This window comes from Macaca mulatta, chromosome 6, assembly GCF_049350105.2.
Source record: "Macaca mulatta isolate MMU2019108-1 chromosome 6, T2T-MMU8v2.0, whole genome shotgun sequence".
Lineage (NCBI taxonomy): Eukaryota > Metazoa > Chordata > Mammalia > Primates > Cercopithecidae > Macaca > Macaca mulatta.
In genome coordinates, this window is record NC_133411.1 from 69,574,751 (window position 1) to 69,595,145 (window position 20,395).

Below are 20,395 nucleotides of genomic sequence, written 5' to 3' on the forward strand. Positions count from 1 at the left end.
GCGGTATTTGGTTTTCTGTTCTTGCGATAGTTTGCTGAGAATAATGGTTTCCAGCTGCATCCATGTCCCTACAAAGGACACAAACTCATCCTTTTTTATGGCTGCATAGTATTCCATGGTGTATATGAGCCACATTTTCTTAATCCAGTCTGTCACTGATGGACATTTGGGTTGATTCCAAGTCTTTGCTATTGTGAATATTACCACAATACTTTCAAGTCATCTTAATCTCACTGCAGGAGATCTCTATGGAACTCATGGAGATGGAGTGGTGGTGGAAGACAAGCTCATGGAGATACAATGATAGTGATGGTGGAAGATAAGATGGTTCTGTATATCAGGTCCTATGCCCTTCTTTGAATTGGCTCAAAGAATATGGGGTCAGTTTGGGGTCAGATGAAAGACACACACTCCACCTAGTTGCTCTGAGGAAACTATAGAAGCTGGACAGAGTGTAAAAGGAACACAAAAATTAAATAGTAGAAAACAAATTGAGGAAAAAGGCCAGAATTTGGAGTATCACTGAACTTATGGTGAATTTATTATTTTTCCTCTCTGAGGTCTCCCATTTTGAACACAACGTGGCCTGAAAGCCAGAAGTGGGCACCAGGGAGCAGAGAGAACTCCAGGAGAAGCTAGTTAAAGGAGTGGGAGATTCTAACTCTCAGAAAGAGTGCAAAAATCCATTATTACTTTTGTATTTTCTCAGTTCCCTCATACTCCAGCCCCCAAGCAATCTCTTAATGGCAGCAATAGGAACAAAGGAGGCAATGAAGAGCAGAATCAATGAAATTGAAAACAGAAAAATAGTAGAGGAGAAACAAAGAACCCAAAAGTTGGTTATTTGCAAAGATCATTAAAATTGATGAAACTGATGGACCTTTAATAAGATGAAGTGGGGTGGGGGAGAGAGGAGGATGAGGAGGAGGAGACAAAGGGGTGGGGGAGAGAGAGAGAAAGAGAGAGGGAAAGACTAGTATTATTGATATCAAGAATGAAAGAGAAGATACTGCTATAGATCCTACATATCACAATAAAAAAACAAGCATCAGGGAATACTACAAATAACTCAATAAAAAAACAAGCATCAGGGAATACTACAAATAACTCTATGCACATAAATTCAACAACTGAGAAGAACTATACCAATTCCTTGAAAAGCCCAAACTACCAGAACTCTCAAGATAAAATAGATAACCTAAATAGTTCTATAACTACTAACAAATGGAATTTCTAGTTAAAATTCTTCTGAAAAAAAAAAATCTACAGGGTACAGATGATTTCACTGATTAATTCTCCTAAAATTTAAAGAAGAAATGAGATCAACGCTACACAATCTCTTCTAGAAAATGAAAGAGAATACTCATAACTCATATTATGAAGCCAGCATCAACCTGATATCAAACACATATGTTTTGTCTCATTGATTTTTGCTCTTATTTTTTTATTGCTTTTTTCCTTCCGCTTGCTTTGGATTTTTCTCTTTCTAGTTTCTTCAGATGAAAGCTTACATTGTTGACTTAAATCCTTTCTTTTTTTCCTAGCATTATTAAGTGTTTTAAATAAGCATTTAATGTAGAATTTTTCCTCTAATCACTGCTTTACCTGCATCTGCATCTTACAAAGATTCATACAAAAAACATAATAAACACAAAGATGATAAAAACACAAAGATAACAAAAAAACCCTACAGAGAAGTATTCCTGATTAACATAAACACAAAAAACTCTTCAACATATTAGCAAGTCAAATCAAGCTATACATAAAAAGAATTATCATACCATGACCAAGTGTAATCCACTATATTAACAGTTTAAGAACCCAAATCACACATTCATTTGATTTGCTGCAGAATAATCATGTGATAAAATTCAACATCTATTCATGATAAAAACTCTTAGAAAATTGGAAATCGAAGGGGACTTCTTCAAACAAATAAATAACATGTATAAAAAATTAATAGCTGACATGATGCTTAATGATAAAAGATTATGTACTTTGCTTCTAAAATAGGGAGCAAGACAATTATTGCCATACTCACTACTCCTACTCAACATTGTGCTGGGAGTTCAAGCAAGCACAATGTTGAAAAGAAAAGACAAGAAAGACCACAGATAAAAAAGACAAATAAAAAAAGTGAGTCATATATATTGCAAAGGAGGAAATAATACTGCCCCTGTTCACCACGTCTCATATATGTCTATGAAGGCAATTCCAAGGAATCTACAAAAAAGTCTCCTAGAACAAAGAAGTGAGTTTAATAAGATTGCAAGATACGAAGTAAGTACAGAAAAATTAATAATATTTCCATGTAATAGCAATGTATAATTAGAAAACAAATTTAAAAATTTATGGTAGCTTTGAAAAGTGAGATATTTAGCTATAAATATAACAAAACACCCACAGGATCTGTGTGAAAAACTACAAAATGATAATTAAAGGAATCAACAAAGACCTAAATAAAGGAAGAGGCATACCCCATTAGTGGATTGAAAAACTCAAAGTTGTAAAGAGGTCAGTTAGCCTCAGACTGATCTGTAGATTTAATACAATTCCAGTCAAAATATCCTACCTGGCATTTTTGTAGGTAGAGACAAGCTGATTCTAAAATTTATATGGAGACTGTCCATTCTCCATTTTGCATTTTTGGCACCCTTGTTGAAGATCAGATGACTGTATATATATATATGGATCTATTTCTGAACCCTCACTTCTGTTCCATTGATCTGTATGCCAGTTTTTATGCCAATACTATACTGTTTTAATTGTTGTAGCTTTGCAATATAGTTTTCAATCAGGAAGTGTGATGTCTCCAGCTTTGTGCTTCTTTCTCAAGACTGATTTGGCTATTTGGAGTCTTTTGTGGCTTCATGTGAATTTTAAAATTGTTTTTTCTATTTTTTAAAAAAATGCCATTTGGGATTTTGATATGGATTACATCGACTCTATAGGCCACTTTTGGTAATACGGACATTTTAACAGTATTAAGTCTTCTGATCCAGAATACGTAATATCTTTCAATTTATTTATGTGTTTCTTCTTTCTTTCATCAATGCTTTATAGTTTTCAGTATATAACTCTTTCATCATTGCCTATTCCTAAGTATTTTATTTCTTGTTGTTATTGTAAATGGAATTGTTTCTTAATTTCCTTTTTGGATAGTTCATTGTTAGCCTATAGAAATGCAACTGATTTTTGTACCTGCAACTTTATTGAATTCATTTATTAGTTCTAATAGTTTTCTGTGGAGTCTTTATGGCTTTCTACACATAAGATAATGCCATCTGTAAAGAGGTAATTTTATTTCTTCCTGTCTGATTTGGATGACTTTTATTTCTTTTTCTGGCCTGGTTAGGACTTCCAGTACTGTGTTGCATAGAAGTACTTTCAGTACTATGTTGAGAGTGAGCATCCTTGCCCTGCTGATCTTACAGGAAAAGCTTTTGTTATTTTGCCATTGAGTATGACATCACTGTGAGCTTTTAATATACAGCCTTTATTATGATGAGGTAAATTCCTTCTATATCTAGTTTGTTGACGATTTCTTTTTTTTCATGAAAAGGTTTTTTATTTTGTTAAATGCATTTTCTACATCTATTGGGATGATCATGTAATTTTCTAGAACTAGAAATACCATTTGATCCAGCCATCCCATTACTGGTATATACCCAAAGGATTATAAATCATGCTGCTATAAAGATACATGCACATGTATGTTTATTGCAGCACTATTCACAATAGCAAAGACTTGGAATCAACCCAAATGTCCATCAGTGACAGACTGGATTAAGAAAACGTGGCACATATACACCGTGGATTACTATGCAGCCATAAAAATGGATGAGTTCGTGTCCTTTGTAGGGACATGGATGCAGCTGGAAACCATTATTCTCAGCAAACTATCGCAAGAACAGAAAACCAAACACCGCATGTTCTCACTCATAGATGGGAATTGAACAATGAGATCACTTGGACACAGGAAGGGGAACATCACAGACTGGGGCCTATTGTGGGGTGGGGGGAGTGGGGAGGGACAGCATTAGGAGATATACCTAATATAAATGAAGAGTTAATGGGTGCAGCACACCAACATGGCACACGTATACATATGTAATAAATCTGCAGGTTGTGCACATGTACCCTAGAACTTAAAGTATTAAAAAAAAAGAAAATTCAATCCTTTTTAAATGTCCTGTATTACTTTAATTGATTTGCATATGTTGAACCATCCTTGCATCCCAGGGATAAATCCCACTTCATCATGGTATATGGCCTTTTAAATGTATTAAGAAGACTGTATGCATACATGTGAAAGAATGAAATTGTACCCTCATCTGACACCATACATATAAATCAATGCAAAACGGGTTAAAGATTTAAACATAAGACCTGAAACTTTAAAACTCCTAGAAGCAAACATTGAGGAAAAGCTTCATGACATTGGTCTTGGCAATGATTTCTCAGATATGACATCAAAAACACAAGCAACAGAAGCAAAAATAGACAACTGGGACTACATCGAACTGAAAGGATACTGTATAACAAAGGAAACAACAGAAAGGAAGAAAATATTTGTATACATATTCTGATAAGAGTTTAATATCTAAAATAAGGTTTAAAAATGCCTTCAGCTGAATAGCATAAAAATACAATAACCCAACTAAAAAATTGGCAAAGAACCTTGAATAGACATCAGAGATATCTGCATTTCCATTTTTGTTGCAGCATTATTCATAATAGCCAAGATATGGAATCAACTTAAGTGTCTATCAACAGATGATTAGATAAAGAAAATGTGGTATTTATACACAATGGAACACTATTTAGCCTTAAAAAAAACAAAAGTAAATCCTTCCATATGTGACAACATGAATGAACCTGGAGGACAGTATGCTAAGTGAAAGAAGCCAGTCACATAAAAACAAATGGCTATATGATTTCACTTATATGAGGTATCTAAAATAGCTCAAATACATAAAATAAGAGAGTAGGATTGTAGTTGCCAGGGATAAAGAGAAGGGGGCAATGAGGGATTCATCTTCAATGGGCATGAAGTTTCAGTTATGCAAGACAAATATGTTCTAGAGATCTACTGTACAATATTGTGCCTACAGTTAATATTGTGCACTTAAAAACTTAAAAGGGTAGATATGTTGACATGTTAAGTGTTCTCATAACAGTGAAAAAAAACTACATCTGTATAAACATTTAAAAAACAAAAAAGTCATAAAAAGTTTATATGAAAATTCAAAGCAATTATTTAAGTATTTTAAAACAGAATAAGACTGTAGGAATCACACCACCCGATAATAAGACTAATTATGAAGCTAGAGTAATTAAGACAGTATAGTATTGACAAAGGAAAAGGCTCAGGATTGTTGGAACCGAATAGAGTCTAGAAATGGACCCCAAAACAGATGGCTAATTGATTTCTGACAAAGGTGCACAAACAGTTCAATGGAGAAAGAATAATCTTGTCAACACATGGTATTAAAACAATTGAAAAACTATATGCAAAAAAAAGAACCCTGACTTAAACCTCACACTTCATACAAAAATTAACTCAAAATAGATTATAGACTTAAATGTAATATGTAAAACTATAAATCTTTTAGAAGAAAACCTAGAAAAAAAGCTTTACGATCTGTCGTTATGCAGAGTTCTTACACATGACACTAAAAGCACAATTTATTTTTAAAAATTGACAAATGGACTTTATCAAAATTAAGAACTTTTGCTCTGTGAGAGATCTAACTTGGAGAATGAAAAGTCAATACACACACTGGGAAAATATATTTTCGAATTACCTATCTGGCCAAGGACTTGTATCTAGAATATGTAAAGATTATTCAAACCTTAATATGAAGAAAACAAATAACCCACTAAAAAATGAGCGAAGGTTTTGAACACATCACCAATGAGGATATAAGGATGGCAAACAAACACTTAAGTAGGTGTTCAACATCATTAGTCATAAGGGAAATATAAATTAAAACCACAAAAGTAGTGCACTTAAAAACTTAAGAGGGTAAGTTACCACCACAAATGTAGTGATAGCTAATTGTGGTTTTAACTTCTATCTATTGAAGTAAAAGAAAAATGGTGACAACACAAAGTGCTGGTGAAGACACAGAGCAAATGAAACTCTCACACGTTGTAGGTGGGGATGCAAAATGCAGCACCCATCCTGGAAAACAGTTTGGAAGTTTCTTACAAAGTTAAACATGCACTTACCATATCACCCAGCAATCCTGCTCCTGGGTGTTTACCCTAGAGAAATGAAAAATTATGTCCTTATGAAAGCCTGTGCATGAATGATTTTAGCAGCTTTTTTGGCTTTTTTTTTTTTTTTTTTTTTTTTGAGGCCAAGTCTTCTCACTTTGTCACCCAGACTGGATTGCAGTGTCATGATCATGATTCACTGCAGCCTCGACCTCCATGGCTCAAGTGCACACCTGGCTGATTTTTTTATTTTTGGTAAAGATGGGATTTCACCATGTTGCCCAGGCTGACCTCAAACTCCTGGGCTCAACTGATTCTCTCACCTCGGCCTCCTAAAGTGCTGGGCTTGTAGGCATGAGTCACCGTGCCTGCCAAAAGCTTTCTTCCTAATTGCTCAAACCTGGAAATTCTGCAAGTGTGCTTCAACAGATGAATGGATAAACAAACTGTGGTACATCCATACACTGGAATCTTTACTCAGCAATAAAAAGCAACAAGTGGATGAGTCTAGAGGCCTTTGAAAGGCATTATGCATGAAAGAATCCAGTCTCAAAAGATTATGTACTATATGATTCAATTTCTATGGCAACCTCAAAAAGACATGAAAATATAGTAATGGAGAACAGATCAAAGGAATACCATGGGGCAGGTGCGGTGGCTCACGCCCGTAATGCCAGCACTCTGGGAGGCCAAGAGGAGCAGATCACTTGAGATGAGGAATTCAAGACCAGCCTGGCCGACATTGGAGAAACCCCATCTCTACTAAAAACACAAAAGCTAGCCAGGTGTGGTGGCACATGCCTGTAGTCCCAGCTACTCAGGAGACTGAGGCAGAATAATTGCTTGAACCTGGGAGACAGAGGTTGCAGTGAGCTGAGATCACACCACTGCACTCCAGCCTGGGTGACAGAGTGAGACTCCATCTCCAAAAAACCAAAACAAACAAACAAACAAACAAAAAAGGGATGCCATGAGGGAGTTTTTTAGGGCAATGGAATTGTTTCTGTATCCTGATTGTGGTTGTGGTTATTTATATATATTGTACAATGGCTAAAATTCATAGACCTGTAAATACATATAGACACAAAGTCAGTTTTACTCTATAATGATCACAAAAGTAATCTAGGGAGCACAGCTGTGAAGTCTTCCCTCAGGTCCTCCCAACCTCCTTCTCCTTAGGGGGTCTGAGGCCTTTCCTTCCTCTCCTTGCTTCTGGATTCTGTCTCATAGTGCTCTTCTGTTTCCCTCCCAGTCTTGCCACCACCAGGCTGTAGCACTTCATTCAGGTCTTGTCTGGGGCTGTGACTCTGTGGCTTTGTTCCACACTCTTCTTAGTCAAGAACGGCCACCAAAATCTACTGGGTTTTCAGCCAGTTCCCTCAACAAACAAGCAAGCTACAACAAAAAAGAAATCATCTTTGATTTCTCTTTCTTCTACCTTCATATCCCATTCATTAGTGAGTATTGTCAGTTCTGCTTTCAAAATAGGTCCTGAGCCTAATCCCTGCAGCCACCTCTGTCCGGGCCATTGCCATCTTAGGCCTTAGCTACTGCAACAGGCTTCTATCTGGTCTCTCTGCTTCCACTTCTTCCCTGCTATTGTCTATTTCCAATGCAGCAATCAGAGTAATCCCACGAAAACACATACCATGTCATTTCTACTTACAGTCCTCCAAAATCTTCCCAGTGTATTTAGAATAAAAGCCAAGTACCATCCCACCGCCTCCGCAGGGCTGTCCTCCTCCCCCTGCTTCCTCTGGTATTGTGCCCTGGCCATGCTGACCTTCTTGCTCTTTCCAGGATATGTCATGCTTATTCCCACTTCAGTGCTATTTTCTCTGCCTGGAACTGGCTTATCCCAGAAATCTGCATGGTCGCTGCTTCAGATAGTTCAAGACTCAGTCCTAAAGTCACTTCCTCAGAGAGAGCTCCTCTGCCTGTTTTAAAGTCACTTCCTCAGAGAGAGCTCCTCTGCCTGTTTTAAATAGCCTCCCCAGCCTTCCAGTCTCTCTCTAGCCCCTTAACCTGATTTATTTTCTCTCAGCACTTAACCACCTCGTGCAAGGATGCCGGCTTCCCATGGCAACATAGAATCCATACTCCTTATTATGTCCTAGAAAGTGCTATGCGACCTGGTTCACGCCTCACCTCTGACATCATAACCCTCTGCTCCTGAGGGACAATTCCCTTTTCCGTGCCATTCCCTGTGCACCCCTCCAGCCACACTGACTTCCTTGTGTGTCCAGAACAAAGCAAGCGTGCTTCTACCTCAGAATCTTTGCATCTGTGATTCCATCTCCCTCGAATGTTGTTCCTCCATAGAGCTTCCTGGCACATTCTCTGCTCAAATGACACTTAATCAGAGACTTTCTTGACCATCGTATATAAAACAGCAAGCCCTTCATCATTCTGTACTCCTCTTATCTGTTTTATTTTTCATAGCATTTATAACTACCTGGTGTGTGTATAGCTATTTATCTGTTATGTGTTCTTAGCTCCCTGTACTAGGCTGTCAGCCTGCGGGGAGCCACGACTTTGTTTTGTTCACTATTGATTGTCTTTCTCTGTGAGTCTCAGCCTCATTCATACCAATGTTGCTTTGAGGATGGCTGGGTGCAGGGAGGCACCTGGAGTACCAAGAGCCCTGGAGAGACCCCTGGCCATATAGCTGTTGTTCTTTGTCTGTCTCTGTCACCCGCGTGTAAGCTCCATATTGGCGGTGACTGAGAGGCAGGGCGCGGTGCATAGTGGGTGCTCAAGAATAGTTGTAGAATGAACAAATGAATGAATAAATGATAGAGGTTTTTGGATATTTAAAAAGAACGTTTTGGCTTTTAAAAGAAACTTTCCATGTTTTAAAACCTAAATGCAGAATAGTGGTATGAATTGGCCAGTGAGGAAGTACCTTATGTGAAGTTTACTGCTAACATTTAAACATTTTCCCCTGCCTAGTAAAGACTTTTTGATGTCTTCCCATTGTTCTTAGGGTCATAATACACTTTAAGATGGCTCCTGCCCCTTTGTCAGCCCACTTTCCCTTGCTCTGGGTCTCAGCCACACAACCCTCCTTTCAATTTCTCCTACCTGTGTTCCCTCCCAGTCCAGGGCCTCTGCCTGCAAGGCTTCCTCTGTCTGGATGCTCTGGCCCCCACCCTCCCCAGAGTTAACTCCTCCTCACCCTCCCCATCTCTGCTAAAGCCTCAGATCTTCAAGGGAAGCCCTCCCTGACACCCAGGCAAGGGTGATGTGCCCTCAAATCACCAGGTACCTCTCCTGCACACCCCAGATCACAGGTGTGGTCTAACATGTGTTTGTGTGATTATATAGTTAAGGTTCCCATGATGGGGAACTGGGTCTGCCTTTGCTTCACCATTAACTTCTCTGGAAACTAGCACTTCTGGAAACAGAATAGGCTTTTAAAAAAATATTTGTAAGGCCAGGCACGGTGGCTCAAGCCTGTAATCCCAGCACTTTGGGAGGCCGAGGTGGGCGGATCACAAGGTCAGGAGATCGAGACCATCCTGGCTAACACGGTGAAACCCCGTCTCTACTAAAAATACAAAAAATTAGCTGGGTGTGGTGGCCGGCGCCTGTAGTCCCAGCTACTCAGGAGGCTGAGGCAGGAGAATGGCATGAACATGGGAGGTGGAGCTTGCAGTGAGCCGAGATGGTGCCACTGCACTCCAGCCTGGGCAACAGAGCAAGACTCCATCTCAAAAAAAAAAATTATAAAATGAAAACATTACTTAATTAATGATATAAAAGTGACTTTTTTTGTATAGCCTCGATTTTACTGTAAGGCAGTGAAGGTAATTGTTATAACAAAAGTCAAGGAAACCCATTAAGCTCTTAATCCCCTGGTACTGTTAGAAGATGAGAGATGCTGTGGTATAGACAGGCTAGGACACAGGGCAGGTGAGTTTCCAGGGGCAGAGAGAGGAGATGAGCTTCACAGCTGCTGAGACCTGTCCCTCTGACTTGGGCAGGCATCCTCATTATTTGAAAGTACAACAGGGCCAAACCTTCAATCGAGGAACACAGCTTGTGCTCAGATTTTTTTTTTTTTTAAAACAACATCATGTGGAATTTTCTTTATGTCTTTCTAATAAAACTCAAAGGATAGGAATAAAAATAGAAGAGATCATTGAAATCAGCTCAACATAAGGTAACCTTTGAGCAGTCAGCTGTGTCCCACTGTGAACTGCCTGGCCTTGAGTGGTGCATGGGGGAGAAGGGGGTGCAGAGGTCAATGTGCCTCTCCTTGTCGGGGGTGGTGTGGAGGTGATGGTGTCGGGGATGGTGTTCTCAGGTCGGGAGGAACAGGATCTGTCTGATGACCTTTAACATGCCTTTCCACCTGGAAACCCTTCAGAGTTTATGCTCATCCTTTGTGTTAGTCAAAGCTTAAATCCCCTTCCTTACCTAACCTTTGCTAGAGAGATGAAATTGGTGTTTGCCCGGCCTGCTGCTCATTGGAATCACATGGGGAGGAAGCCGAGCACCCACTTGAGACCAGTTAAATTAGAATATGTGGTGTGGGGCCCAGGTATAGGTATTTTTAAAAAGCTCCTAAGTAATTCTGAAATGCAGCCAGAGTTGACAGCCACTGTAAAACAGGTAGTGCCGTGGACGGGTTTCCTTTTTCCTTCTCCTCTGGTGCTCACTCGGTTCTCAGGCTGAATCAAGCTTGGCCAAGCCATGGCCCACAGGCTGCAGGCAGCCCCAGACGGCTTTGAATGTGGCCCAATACAAATTCATAAACTTTCTTAAAACATAATGAGATTTTTCTGTGATTTTTTTTTTATTAGCTTATCAGCTTTCATTAGTGTTAGTGTATTTTATGTGTGGCTCAAGACAATTCTTCTTCCAATGTGGCCCAGGGGAGTCAAAAGATTGGCCACCCCTGGGCTAAATGATCATAATGTGTGGCAGGCAGACTTCTGAGACGGCCACCAACAATCCTGTCTCCTGGCATTCCTGGCCTTCTGTAGGCCCTGACTCCTGGAGTGCACACTGGATTTGAACTCAGGTCCACTTAACCATCAGAGTAAAATGGCTAAGACTGTCAGAAGAGTGGGTAAGGGGAGCTAAAGAGTCCTGCATGAACTGAAAACTTGAGTGCTCAGTCTGCCGTTATCAGTGGCCTCCATCACCGCAGGTCCCTCCCCCAGCTCTAACCCCAACCCAAGGGGGATGACTTAGGGCCTGGTGGCCCTTTGGTGCCCTAAGAATCCTGGATAGAACCTTTCTTCAAGGTTCTGCCCTTCTCCTTCTTTTGATCTTCTGTTGACCTCACCTGCCGATCTGAACTGGGAGCTGGCATGGCGCCTCTGTCTCTCTCAGCTAGAGAAAACCATCTTCTCAAAGCAGAGCCCATCAGAACAATGTTCTCCACAGTGTGGCTTAGGAGCTGCTTCTCTGGATCATGATTACATTCATTGCCACGGTGTGAACTCAAGCACCAGGGGCCAGGGTCTTTCCAGGATCCCTGGGTCTGGCAGTGGGCTCCTCTGGCAGAGCCCACGTGCCCTCTCTTGGAGGAAGAGCAAACTGAGCCTTTCTGATTCCTGGGGCTGTTGGCATTTCTGTAGTGAAGTTTGGATTGCCAGGCCAATCAGTGCCCACTCCCTTAAATCTGACCCCAGCATCAAAAGAGCTGCTCTGGGGATTCTGTTCCATGTCCCCAGTTTCCCCCACCCCCAGAGGCCAGCAGCCCTTTTGTTGGTTTGGCTCTCAGCTTAGATCATTGAAGCAATTTCAGCTCCAACTGGGCAACACTCAGCGTTTCATTTATGTCTTGGCAAGGTTACCATGTTATTACTTAACTGTGCCGCTGCTACTCAATAAGTGGGAACTGATTGAAATAACCACAGGAGTTGCTGGATTCCCCTAATTTTAGCACAGAGTTAAAGCTCACTCCCACAGTTGGAAGTTAAAATAGGCTGCCAGCCCACAGAAATGCCCACCCACCACACCTAATTGTCACCCCACAGATGCCTGTCATGGAAGGAAACATGGAAGGCTGGAGAGAAGTTCTTAGAAGCAAGTTCTTCTCCTCAGTGGATGCCTGAGGTCATTTTGGCCAGGCCCAATTTCTTTGAGACTGTAAGCCTGGGGAAATTTGCTTGACTGCTTTAGAGACTCCTGCTTTCTTCCCTGATTTGTCTGACAGGCAGTCGAAGTACAGAGTGCTCATTAGAACGACTGCAGAGAATAGAAACTCCTGTCTGGGGGTGTCTCCTTAAATGACTCATTCATGGAGTCCAGATGTGGGGAGGGCAAAGACCCTGAGAAATCTATGTAATTTGGAAAGCAGAAAAGAGACTTAATCCAAGTTAACTTGCTTTCTCTTGGTGTCATAGCCATCAACCACAACCCAAATGACACCACTTGAAGAAGAATTTGAAGTAAATGCCATCTTGTGAAACTTCCCCCATCCCAGAACACCCAAATTGTTTTTTTGTTTCTTACTATTGTAAACTAGATGTTACTAGATACGTTCTGAAGGCTTCTATGAAAAGTTATTTCTCATAGTGAGCCTGCTTCTTAATATTTCTCATACCTGTGCAATTTTGTGTTCTCTTGTACCTACTTTAAGTTATAATCGGCTCTTAACATCTTAGTACAGCATAGTCGACCAGACCGTCAAGGGCAAAGTAGGGGATTAGAATGTGGAGATTTTTAGAGAAAGGGAAAGGCTTTATCTGCAAGGTGTTTCCTAAGGGGACCCTAGGAAGCCTCCAGAGTTCTTGGCAGTGGACAGTTCCCAGTCTCCCAGGCTTCATGGCCTCACAGCTGGACTGTGTGGGAGCCTCCTGACACTGGTTTTGATGATTAGCATCAGATTAATCATCTTTAGAAGTATCTCCCTCCATGCCAGTCTCCTGCCCAAAAATGTCCATGACTCTTTTGCCTATAGGATGAAATCCAAATCCCCTAGGCTTTCTTTCTTTTTTTTCTCTTTCTCTTTCTTTCTCTCTCTCTCTCCCTGTCTTCCTTCTTTCTTTCTCTCTCTCTCTCCCTGTCTTCCTTCTTTCTTTCTTTCTCTCTCTCCTTCCTTCCTTCCTTCCTTCCTTCCTTCCTTCCTTCCTTCCTTCCTTCCTTCCTTCCTTCCTTCCTTCCTTCCTTCCTTTTCTCTTTCTCATTTTGTCACCCAAGCTGGAGTTCAGTGGCACAATCATGGCTCACTGCAGCCTCAACTTCCTGGGTACAAGCGATCCTCCTGCCTCAACCCCCTAAGTAACTACAGGTGCATGCCACTACGTGTGACTAATTTTTGTACTTTGTGTAGAGACGGGGTTTTGCCGTGTTGCCAAGGCTGGTCTCAAACTCTTGAGCTCAAGTGATTTGCTCACCTTGGCCTCCCAAATTGCTGGGATTATGGGCAGGAGCCACCGCCCTTGGAGGCTTTCTTTCAATAAACTGGTGCCTAACAATATGCTGCCCTTAGGTGCCATTTCCACTCCCTGAAAACTCCTTTCTAACCAAACTCACTGTCTCCTTAACACACCTGACCAAACCTACCTCCTTGCCTCTGTCAACTTATACTCCACATATGCCATGGCTTCTCCTGTCTACCCTGCTGGGCCTCATCCAACCTTCCTACCTGCTTAAGGCTCAGCTTACCTTGCTGTTCTATAAGTAACTTTTCCTAATCTTTCCCAATATACAGTGATTTCTCCACGTTTGAATTTCTACAAATACTTTTTGTACAATTATCATGCTGGTCCTTTTTTTTTCAACTAGACTCCTTGAGTGTCCTACTCCTTGTAACTATTTGCTAATTGATTATTCTTTCAGAGTCAGTATTTCAAGCATCCAATATGTGTAGGGGAATATGGACCCAAGAATGGAGCAGAAAGACAAATAGAGGAACAGAAAATTTTGCCTACAACCATGATGTTCTCAAGGTTAGCTGACTGTGCTCTGAAATCCACCCAAATTCCCATTTTGGGAGTTGCTGTGTGACGAAGGTCTGCCCCTGTGGTGTTGGGACGACTTGCTCATGGAGTTACAGTTCTTGCCTAACAGGAACCCACCACGGTAAGAAAAAGACTCAAGCTGGTTCTTTTGTTTTTAAGGTTGCAAGGAAATCAAGTCCATAACCACACTTGCTCTCACATTTACTGAAACAGGCCAATCTCAGAACTAAATGATAAAAATGAAAATTAATCAGGGACTCCCATGGGCCTCACATATGGCAGTTTTGAATCTGCTCTTTTTTTCACTATCATAATTGTTTTTTTAAACTCATTTTCTCTGGTTGAATACACAACTGTAAAAAAAAAGTGGGGGTAGTGGTGGTGATGGAAATGAATAAACCCATGGAAACAGTGAGACATCTACAGAGACAAAATTAGGAAGGAAGGAAACAAAAGCAATTTCAGTATCTCTGTGCAAGGCCTGCATACCTTTCCTTGCCAATACCCCTGGATCAGACTTGTCTCATGAGGTAGCAGGTGTTTCCTTGACTCACACAGAAAACAAGCCCTTGGGCTTCTTGTGCTGTTAGGGCGAGTTACATTCAGCACATGAGCACTGGGCCCTGCTCTGCCTGTCTATCCTTCCCAGAAGAGACACAAACGATCAAGTAGTTGAGAAAACAGTTCAAGAGGAGGCTTTGTCTCTTTTCTTTTTTTTTTTTTTTGAGACAGAGTCTTGCTCTGTTGCCCAGTCTGTAGTGCAGTGGCATGATCTCGGCTCACTGCAACCTCCGCCTCCTGGGTTCACATGATTCTCCTGCCCCAGCCTCCTGAGTAGCTGGGACTACAGGTGCCCACCACCACACCTAGCTAATTTTTGTATTTTTAATAGAGATGGGGTTTCACCGTGTTAGCCAGGATTGTCTCAATCTCCTGACCTCGTGATCCACCCGCCTTGGCCTCCCAAAGTGCTGGGATTACAGGCTTGAGTCACCGCACCTGGCCCTGAGGCTTGAGTCACTGCACCTGGCCCTGTGTCTTTTATTAATTTGAGCCAACTTAAAGTAAAAACACTTCTTAACATTGTAAAGTAGGGCTATGCCCCATCCGCTGAATTTTTGTTAAAAAGTCAAATAGGGATAGAAAGCAAGCAGCCAGATAGAATATCATGCCCCAGAACGCCATTTACCTTGGTAGAACGTTACCACTTTAACACACAGAAACCTTTTCACACCAGTTAACAAATAGCATTAAGCATGATTCAAGTCAAGATTTTAAAAACTTGGCTGATGCCTCTCATTAAGAATTGAAAACTGTATAAGACTCTTGCTCTGGGAAACTGCATTCTGACATTTTAATAGTATTGCCTTAGCAAGAGTAGAAAATCCATGAACTTAGATTCACAGAAAGTAAATCAAGAATCCATCCAAAATGGAGTGCCTCTTGCTGAGTGATGGGATAGTTTCATGTGAGATGTCAGTGCAGCTTCTACACTTGACATAAAAGTTCCCATTAAAAAAGAAACGGAACTGCTGCTCAATTTTTTTTAATCAAGCAGAGTTATCTAAAGTGCTTTTTAGAAGAGACTATTAGGACAGGAATGGAAAGTAGTCATTATGACTAATCTGCTTTAGGAGTTGGGGTAACCAGTATTACAGGAGGGACTTTCAGTGCCATGGGGACATTTTAGGCAACTCAAATTCCTTCAGTTGTTTGCAGTGGTCCTCTTGAGGGGATGTAATGAGCTGACATGCACCAGAAGAGATAGAATGCACTGCCAGCTGGTAGTTTACTCTTGTACAGGAAGGCTGCTTTTCTCGTACACCATTCTTTGTTGTGTTAAAGAAAAATAAATATATAAAAGCCTAAAAGTAAGCTTTCAATTCTTTATGTCTGGCAAAATTGTCGGTACAATGTGCCTTGAAGATATATCCACAGTGCTGTCTTACAGGGTTGTTATGAAAGAATAAGCTCATACTATAATAACCACCCCATACACTTTACAGTTTATAAAGAACTTACATATACATTTTCTCAGTTGAACCTCACAACATCAGTGGGAGGCAGGGGAGGCAGATATTATTATCTCTTGAGAGGGAGTGACCCTGCTGCTGCTGCTGCTGCTGCTGCTGCTGCTGCTGCTGCTGCTGCTGCTGCATATGTGTGGCTTTTGGTTTAGGAAGACTAAGTTGATTGTGTTGTATTTTCAAGTATTTTATATTGTACAAAGATGTTTATTGCAACACTGTTTATAACAAGGAAAAACTGGAACCTACTCAAATGCTTGCTAATAGGGGAATGATTAAACTGTGGTACAGGCCTAAATATGACTCTGTAGTCATTAAGAATTTTGATGAAGTATTAGAAATAAATGTACTGACATTGAAGTATATTTATTGATGAAGGAAATTGTTCACAATATTTCAGCCAATAAACAATAGTATATGCATTTTTTGTAATAGGAAAAAATACACATGGTAAAATAGCAGTTATCTTTGTGTGCTGTGAATATGTATGATACTTGTTTTCTTTTTCATGTTCATCTATCAATTCTAATATTAGTGTCAATAAATATTTAAAATGTACTATTTGACATTTTCAACGAGAAAAACTTTTACAATGATAGCTAATGGAAAATATATGGCTCCTCCTCTGGGCCTCATGGGTAAAGTGATCCTGGGCATGTAGATGTGTCAGCCATGGTCATGGCAGGGCCCTGAGTTCAACCAGATGGCACAAATGGAGTGTGGATCAGGTGTGGCTTACAGTGCTGTGCAAAGGGATAAGGAGCAAACAAGGGTGACAAGGAACCAGACACCAGCAACACTGGGAAGCCACGATCACTCCTTGGGCCAAAAGGACAAGAGGAGGAAATAGAGTTACCAGAGTCCTGGGGACAGGAGTTGTGAAGGAACTCCCCTCATTCCATGGGAGCTGCAACAGCAAAGCATCGCCGATTTTGTCAGACACCAGTGAGGCCGGGAAGAAGTGCCCTGACCTCTTTCCTCCTGCATTTTCTGCTGGTGCCTTCTGCTGACCAAGCCCTATGGGAAGCCAGCTGGCAGGAGATTCCTAGAGTCAGCCTCCTGGTGCATAGAAAGGGGCAAAGCAGGGCAAAAAATGGGTCTGGCCATGGGGGCTGTGCAGCAAACACAATGAGCAGAATGTCAGTCCCCGGGAGAAAAGGGGTATTTCTTAAGAAGCTGAAACAGAAAGGAAGAGCCTGTTGGGGCAGGATGGCCTGAGTAATTTGATTTTTTTGCCTGTGCTCAGAGCTTCAAACATGGGGGGATGGGATCACAGATCACCTAATGCAAACTGAGAGCAAAATTTCTTCATGGAATTTTATTCAGAGATAAAATTGTGTACTTTTAGACCCCAATATTATCCATCCTTGCTGCTTGAAGAGAAGAGGGGACTGCCAGGGAAAGGAAGACCCAAGTCATCTCCGATGTACCTCACTGCTTCCTGCTGTCCCATCTTTATTCCCATGCTGTCTTTCACTTCAGTGTCTTCGTCACCAGCCCCACATGATAGCTTAACAAGAGGTAGCATGCATCTAGTGAGCACTTGCTTAGAGTAAGCAGTGGGGGGAGGCACTGTTTGTGGTAGGCACGCAACGTGATTAACTCATTTAATTCTCACAACAACCCTATGAAGAAAGTGACATTGTTCCCCAATCTACTGAGCAGCTAAGAACATTGATAATGGAGCCAGGCTGCTTAGATCTGAATGCTGCCTCTGCCATTTCCCAGCTATGTGACTCAGTTTTCTCATCTGTAAATGGGGATAATAATAGTGTCTACCTACTGGGATGTTTGTGAGGATTAGTTGGAGAAATATGAGTAAAGTGTTCTGAACTGGGCTTCATGTAGCAAGCCTGTCTCCAGTTCCCACATAAGGAAACTGAGGTACAGAGATGTTAAGGTACTTGCCTCAAATCACAGAGTTGATAAACAGCAGACCTGGACTCTGACCAGGAAGTGGGGGTCCTCTATGCAGGCTCTGAATCACTATCCAGTATTGCATAAAAGGGCCATCCTCATTCCCTCCCTGCTACTTTGAGCAGAGAGAATGGGATCACCCTCTCTAACTGCTGAAATGAGTCTCTCACATTTTGGAACACACTCTCCACTGCCCAGATGAAGATCTGCAGAAATCTCATCCATGCTTCACACTGTACTCCTCCAGGGTCACTTCCCACTCGCTCCAGGCAGAATGAAGAGTGCAGATCCCCAGCAATGGTCAGCAGCAGATGGGGGCAGGGGTGTAGCGGCTTTTTTGTCTTATCTTCCTTGGGATCAGACAGAATGGAGACTGGAGTTGTGAGGTTTTCAAGGCCTAGGTCAGCAGGTGGGTCCTTAGTTTCCAAAATATACACCACGGAGAGTCATGACTAAAGCATACTCCAGTTCAGCTATCTGCTCTGGGCCAAAATAGAGGATGGGGCAGCCTCTTTCCTTGCATGGAGGATGCCAAGCATGTCACCATCATCAATTAATCCCCTAACCTATGTAGGGTAAGGAGCAGTCACCTGGGTAAAATAATGAGGAAAAACCAACATGAAACATCGAGGTAACTGACAGAACTCAGATGGGAATTCAAGAATTCTTTAAGCCTGGGCCACAGCATGATCTCTCGTGCTCTTTATTTCATTTCTTGGAAACTAGCTTACCTGTATTTCTTTCTTGCCTTCCTCTTAGCCAGGGGCTTTATAACAAGATTTTTTGTCAGTCTCATCTTTCATTTCTGAGTGAAATATGGTCAATTTCTCTTTTTTTTTTTTTTTTTATTTTTGAGACGGAGTCTCGCTGTGTCGCCCAGGCTGGAGTGCAGTGGCCGGATCTCAGCTCACTGCAAGCTCTGCCTCCCGGGTTTTTACGCCATTCTCCTGCCTCAGCCTCCCGAGTAGCCGGGACTACAGGCGCCCGCCACCTCGCCCGGCTAGTTTTTTGTATTTTTTAGTAGAGACGGGGTTTCACCGTGTTAGCCAGGATGGTCTCGAACTCCTGACCTCGTGATCCGCCCGTCTCGGCCTCCCAAAGTGCTGGGATTACAGGCTTGAGCCACCGCGCCCGGCCGAAATATGGTCAATTTCTAATGACAACAGAACACACCGAAAGCTGTATCACCAGTGAGTCAAAAGTCCCCAATATAATGTCCATGACTTATTGAAAACACAACAATCAAGAGGCCATTCAACAAATCTCTTTTCCTTCCATTCTTTTCTTCTTTCTTTTTTTCTGGCCTGGTATTCAATGTACATTGAAATAATATGAATGCAACAAGATGTCCTCAATTTCACAGGTGCCTAGTGACCAAAGTCAAAAGAGATTGCCTAGTGTTCATAGAAAACAGAAACTCTTCCAAAAACTTCATGTACAAGTGAAAAGTGTATAATGTAAGTTTGCAAAATGTTGGTTGGTGCTTCATTTTCTCATTTTACTCATCTTTATAAAGTTGCTGTTAGGAAAGGAGTCATTTAGTCAATTATAATAGTTTTTCACTGAAACTGAACTGGGTCACACATACTGCTGAGTGGTGCCCTGGCTGGAGCCCGACATCTGGACTGTTGAGAGTAGGAGACAATACAGAAGTGGCTCTGTAGACAGTTTCCTTATCTGTCAAATGAAAGAGTTAGGCTAACCTTAAATAATATCTACGGTTTCTTTCAACCAAAAAACCATATGGTTTTCTCCCTAGCTCTGGACCTGAGCTATGTTCTGAGTTTTTAATTAATTCAGAAAATGCTCTTAGCTTTGAACCAAATGTAGGGGCGTCAAGATGTGAGTAGCAGAGATGGGAGTGTAGGTGGATTCTGGGCCTCTGCTGCCCATAGGAGGATTTTCCGGTGATTAGAAAATGTGCCCCCAGTCAGGCAACAGAAGGAAATAAAGGGTATTCAAATAGGAAGAGAGAAAGTCAAATTGTCTCAGTTTGCAAATGACATGATCCTGTATCTAGAAAACCCCATTGTCTCAGCCCAAAAGCTTCTTAAGCTGATAAGCAACTTCGGAAAGTCTCAGGATACAAAATCAATGGCAAAAATCACAAGCATTTCTATACACTAACAACAGACAAGCAGTGAGCCAAATCATGAGTGAACTCCCATTCACAATTGCTACAAAGAGAATAAAATACCTAGGAATAGAGCTAACAAGGGAAATGAAGGACCTCTTCAAGGAGGACTACAAACCACTACTCAAGGAAATCAGAGAGGACACAAACAAATGGAAAAACATTCCATGCTT

General features: G+C 41.3%; 1 protein-coding gene across 1 annotated transcript in view; it reads left to right on the plus strand.

Annotated features, from left to right (window-relative positions):
- Positions 1-16,729, plus strand: part of LINC03122 (long intergenic non-protein coding RNA 3122) — a 32,080-nt gene extending 15,351 nt beyond the window's left edge. Inside the window, exon 4 of the mRNA XM_015140057.3 lies at positions 14,023-16,729. Coding sequence (XP_014995543.3) covers positions 14,023-14,190 — 168 coding nt within the window. The 3' untranslated portion in view covers positions 14,191-16,729. The remainder of the gene's footprint in view (positions 1-14,022) is intronic.
- Positions 16,730-20,395: the final 3,666 nt, after the last annotated feature.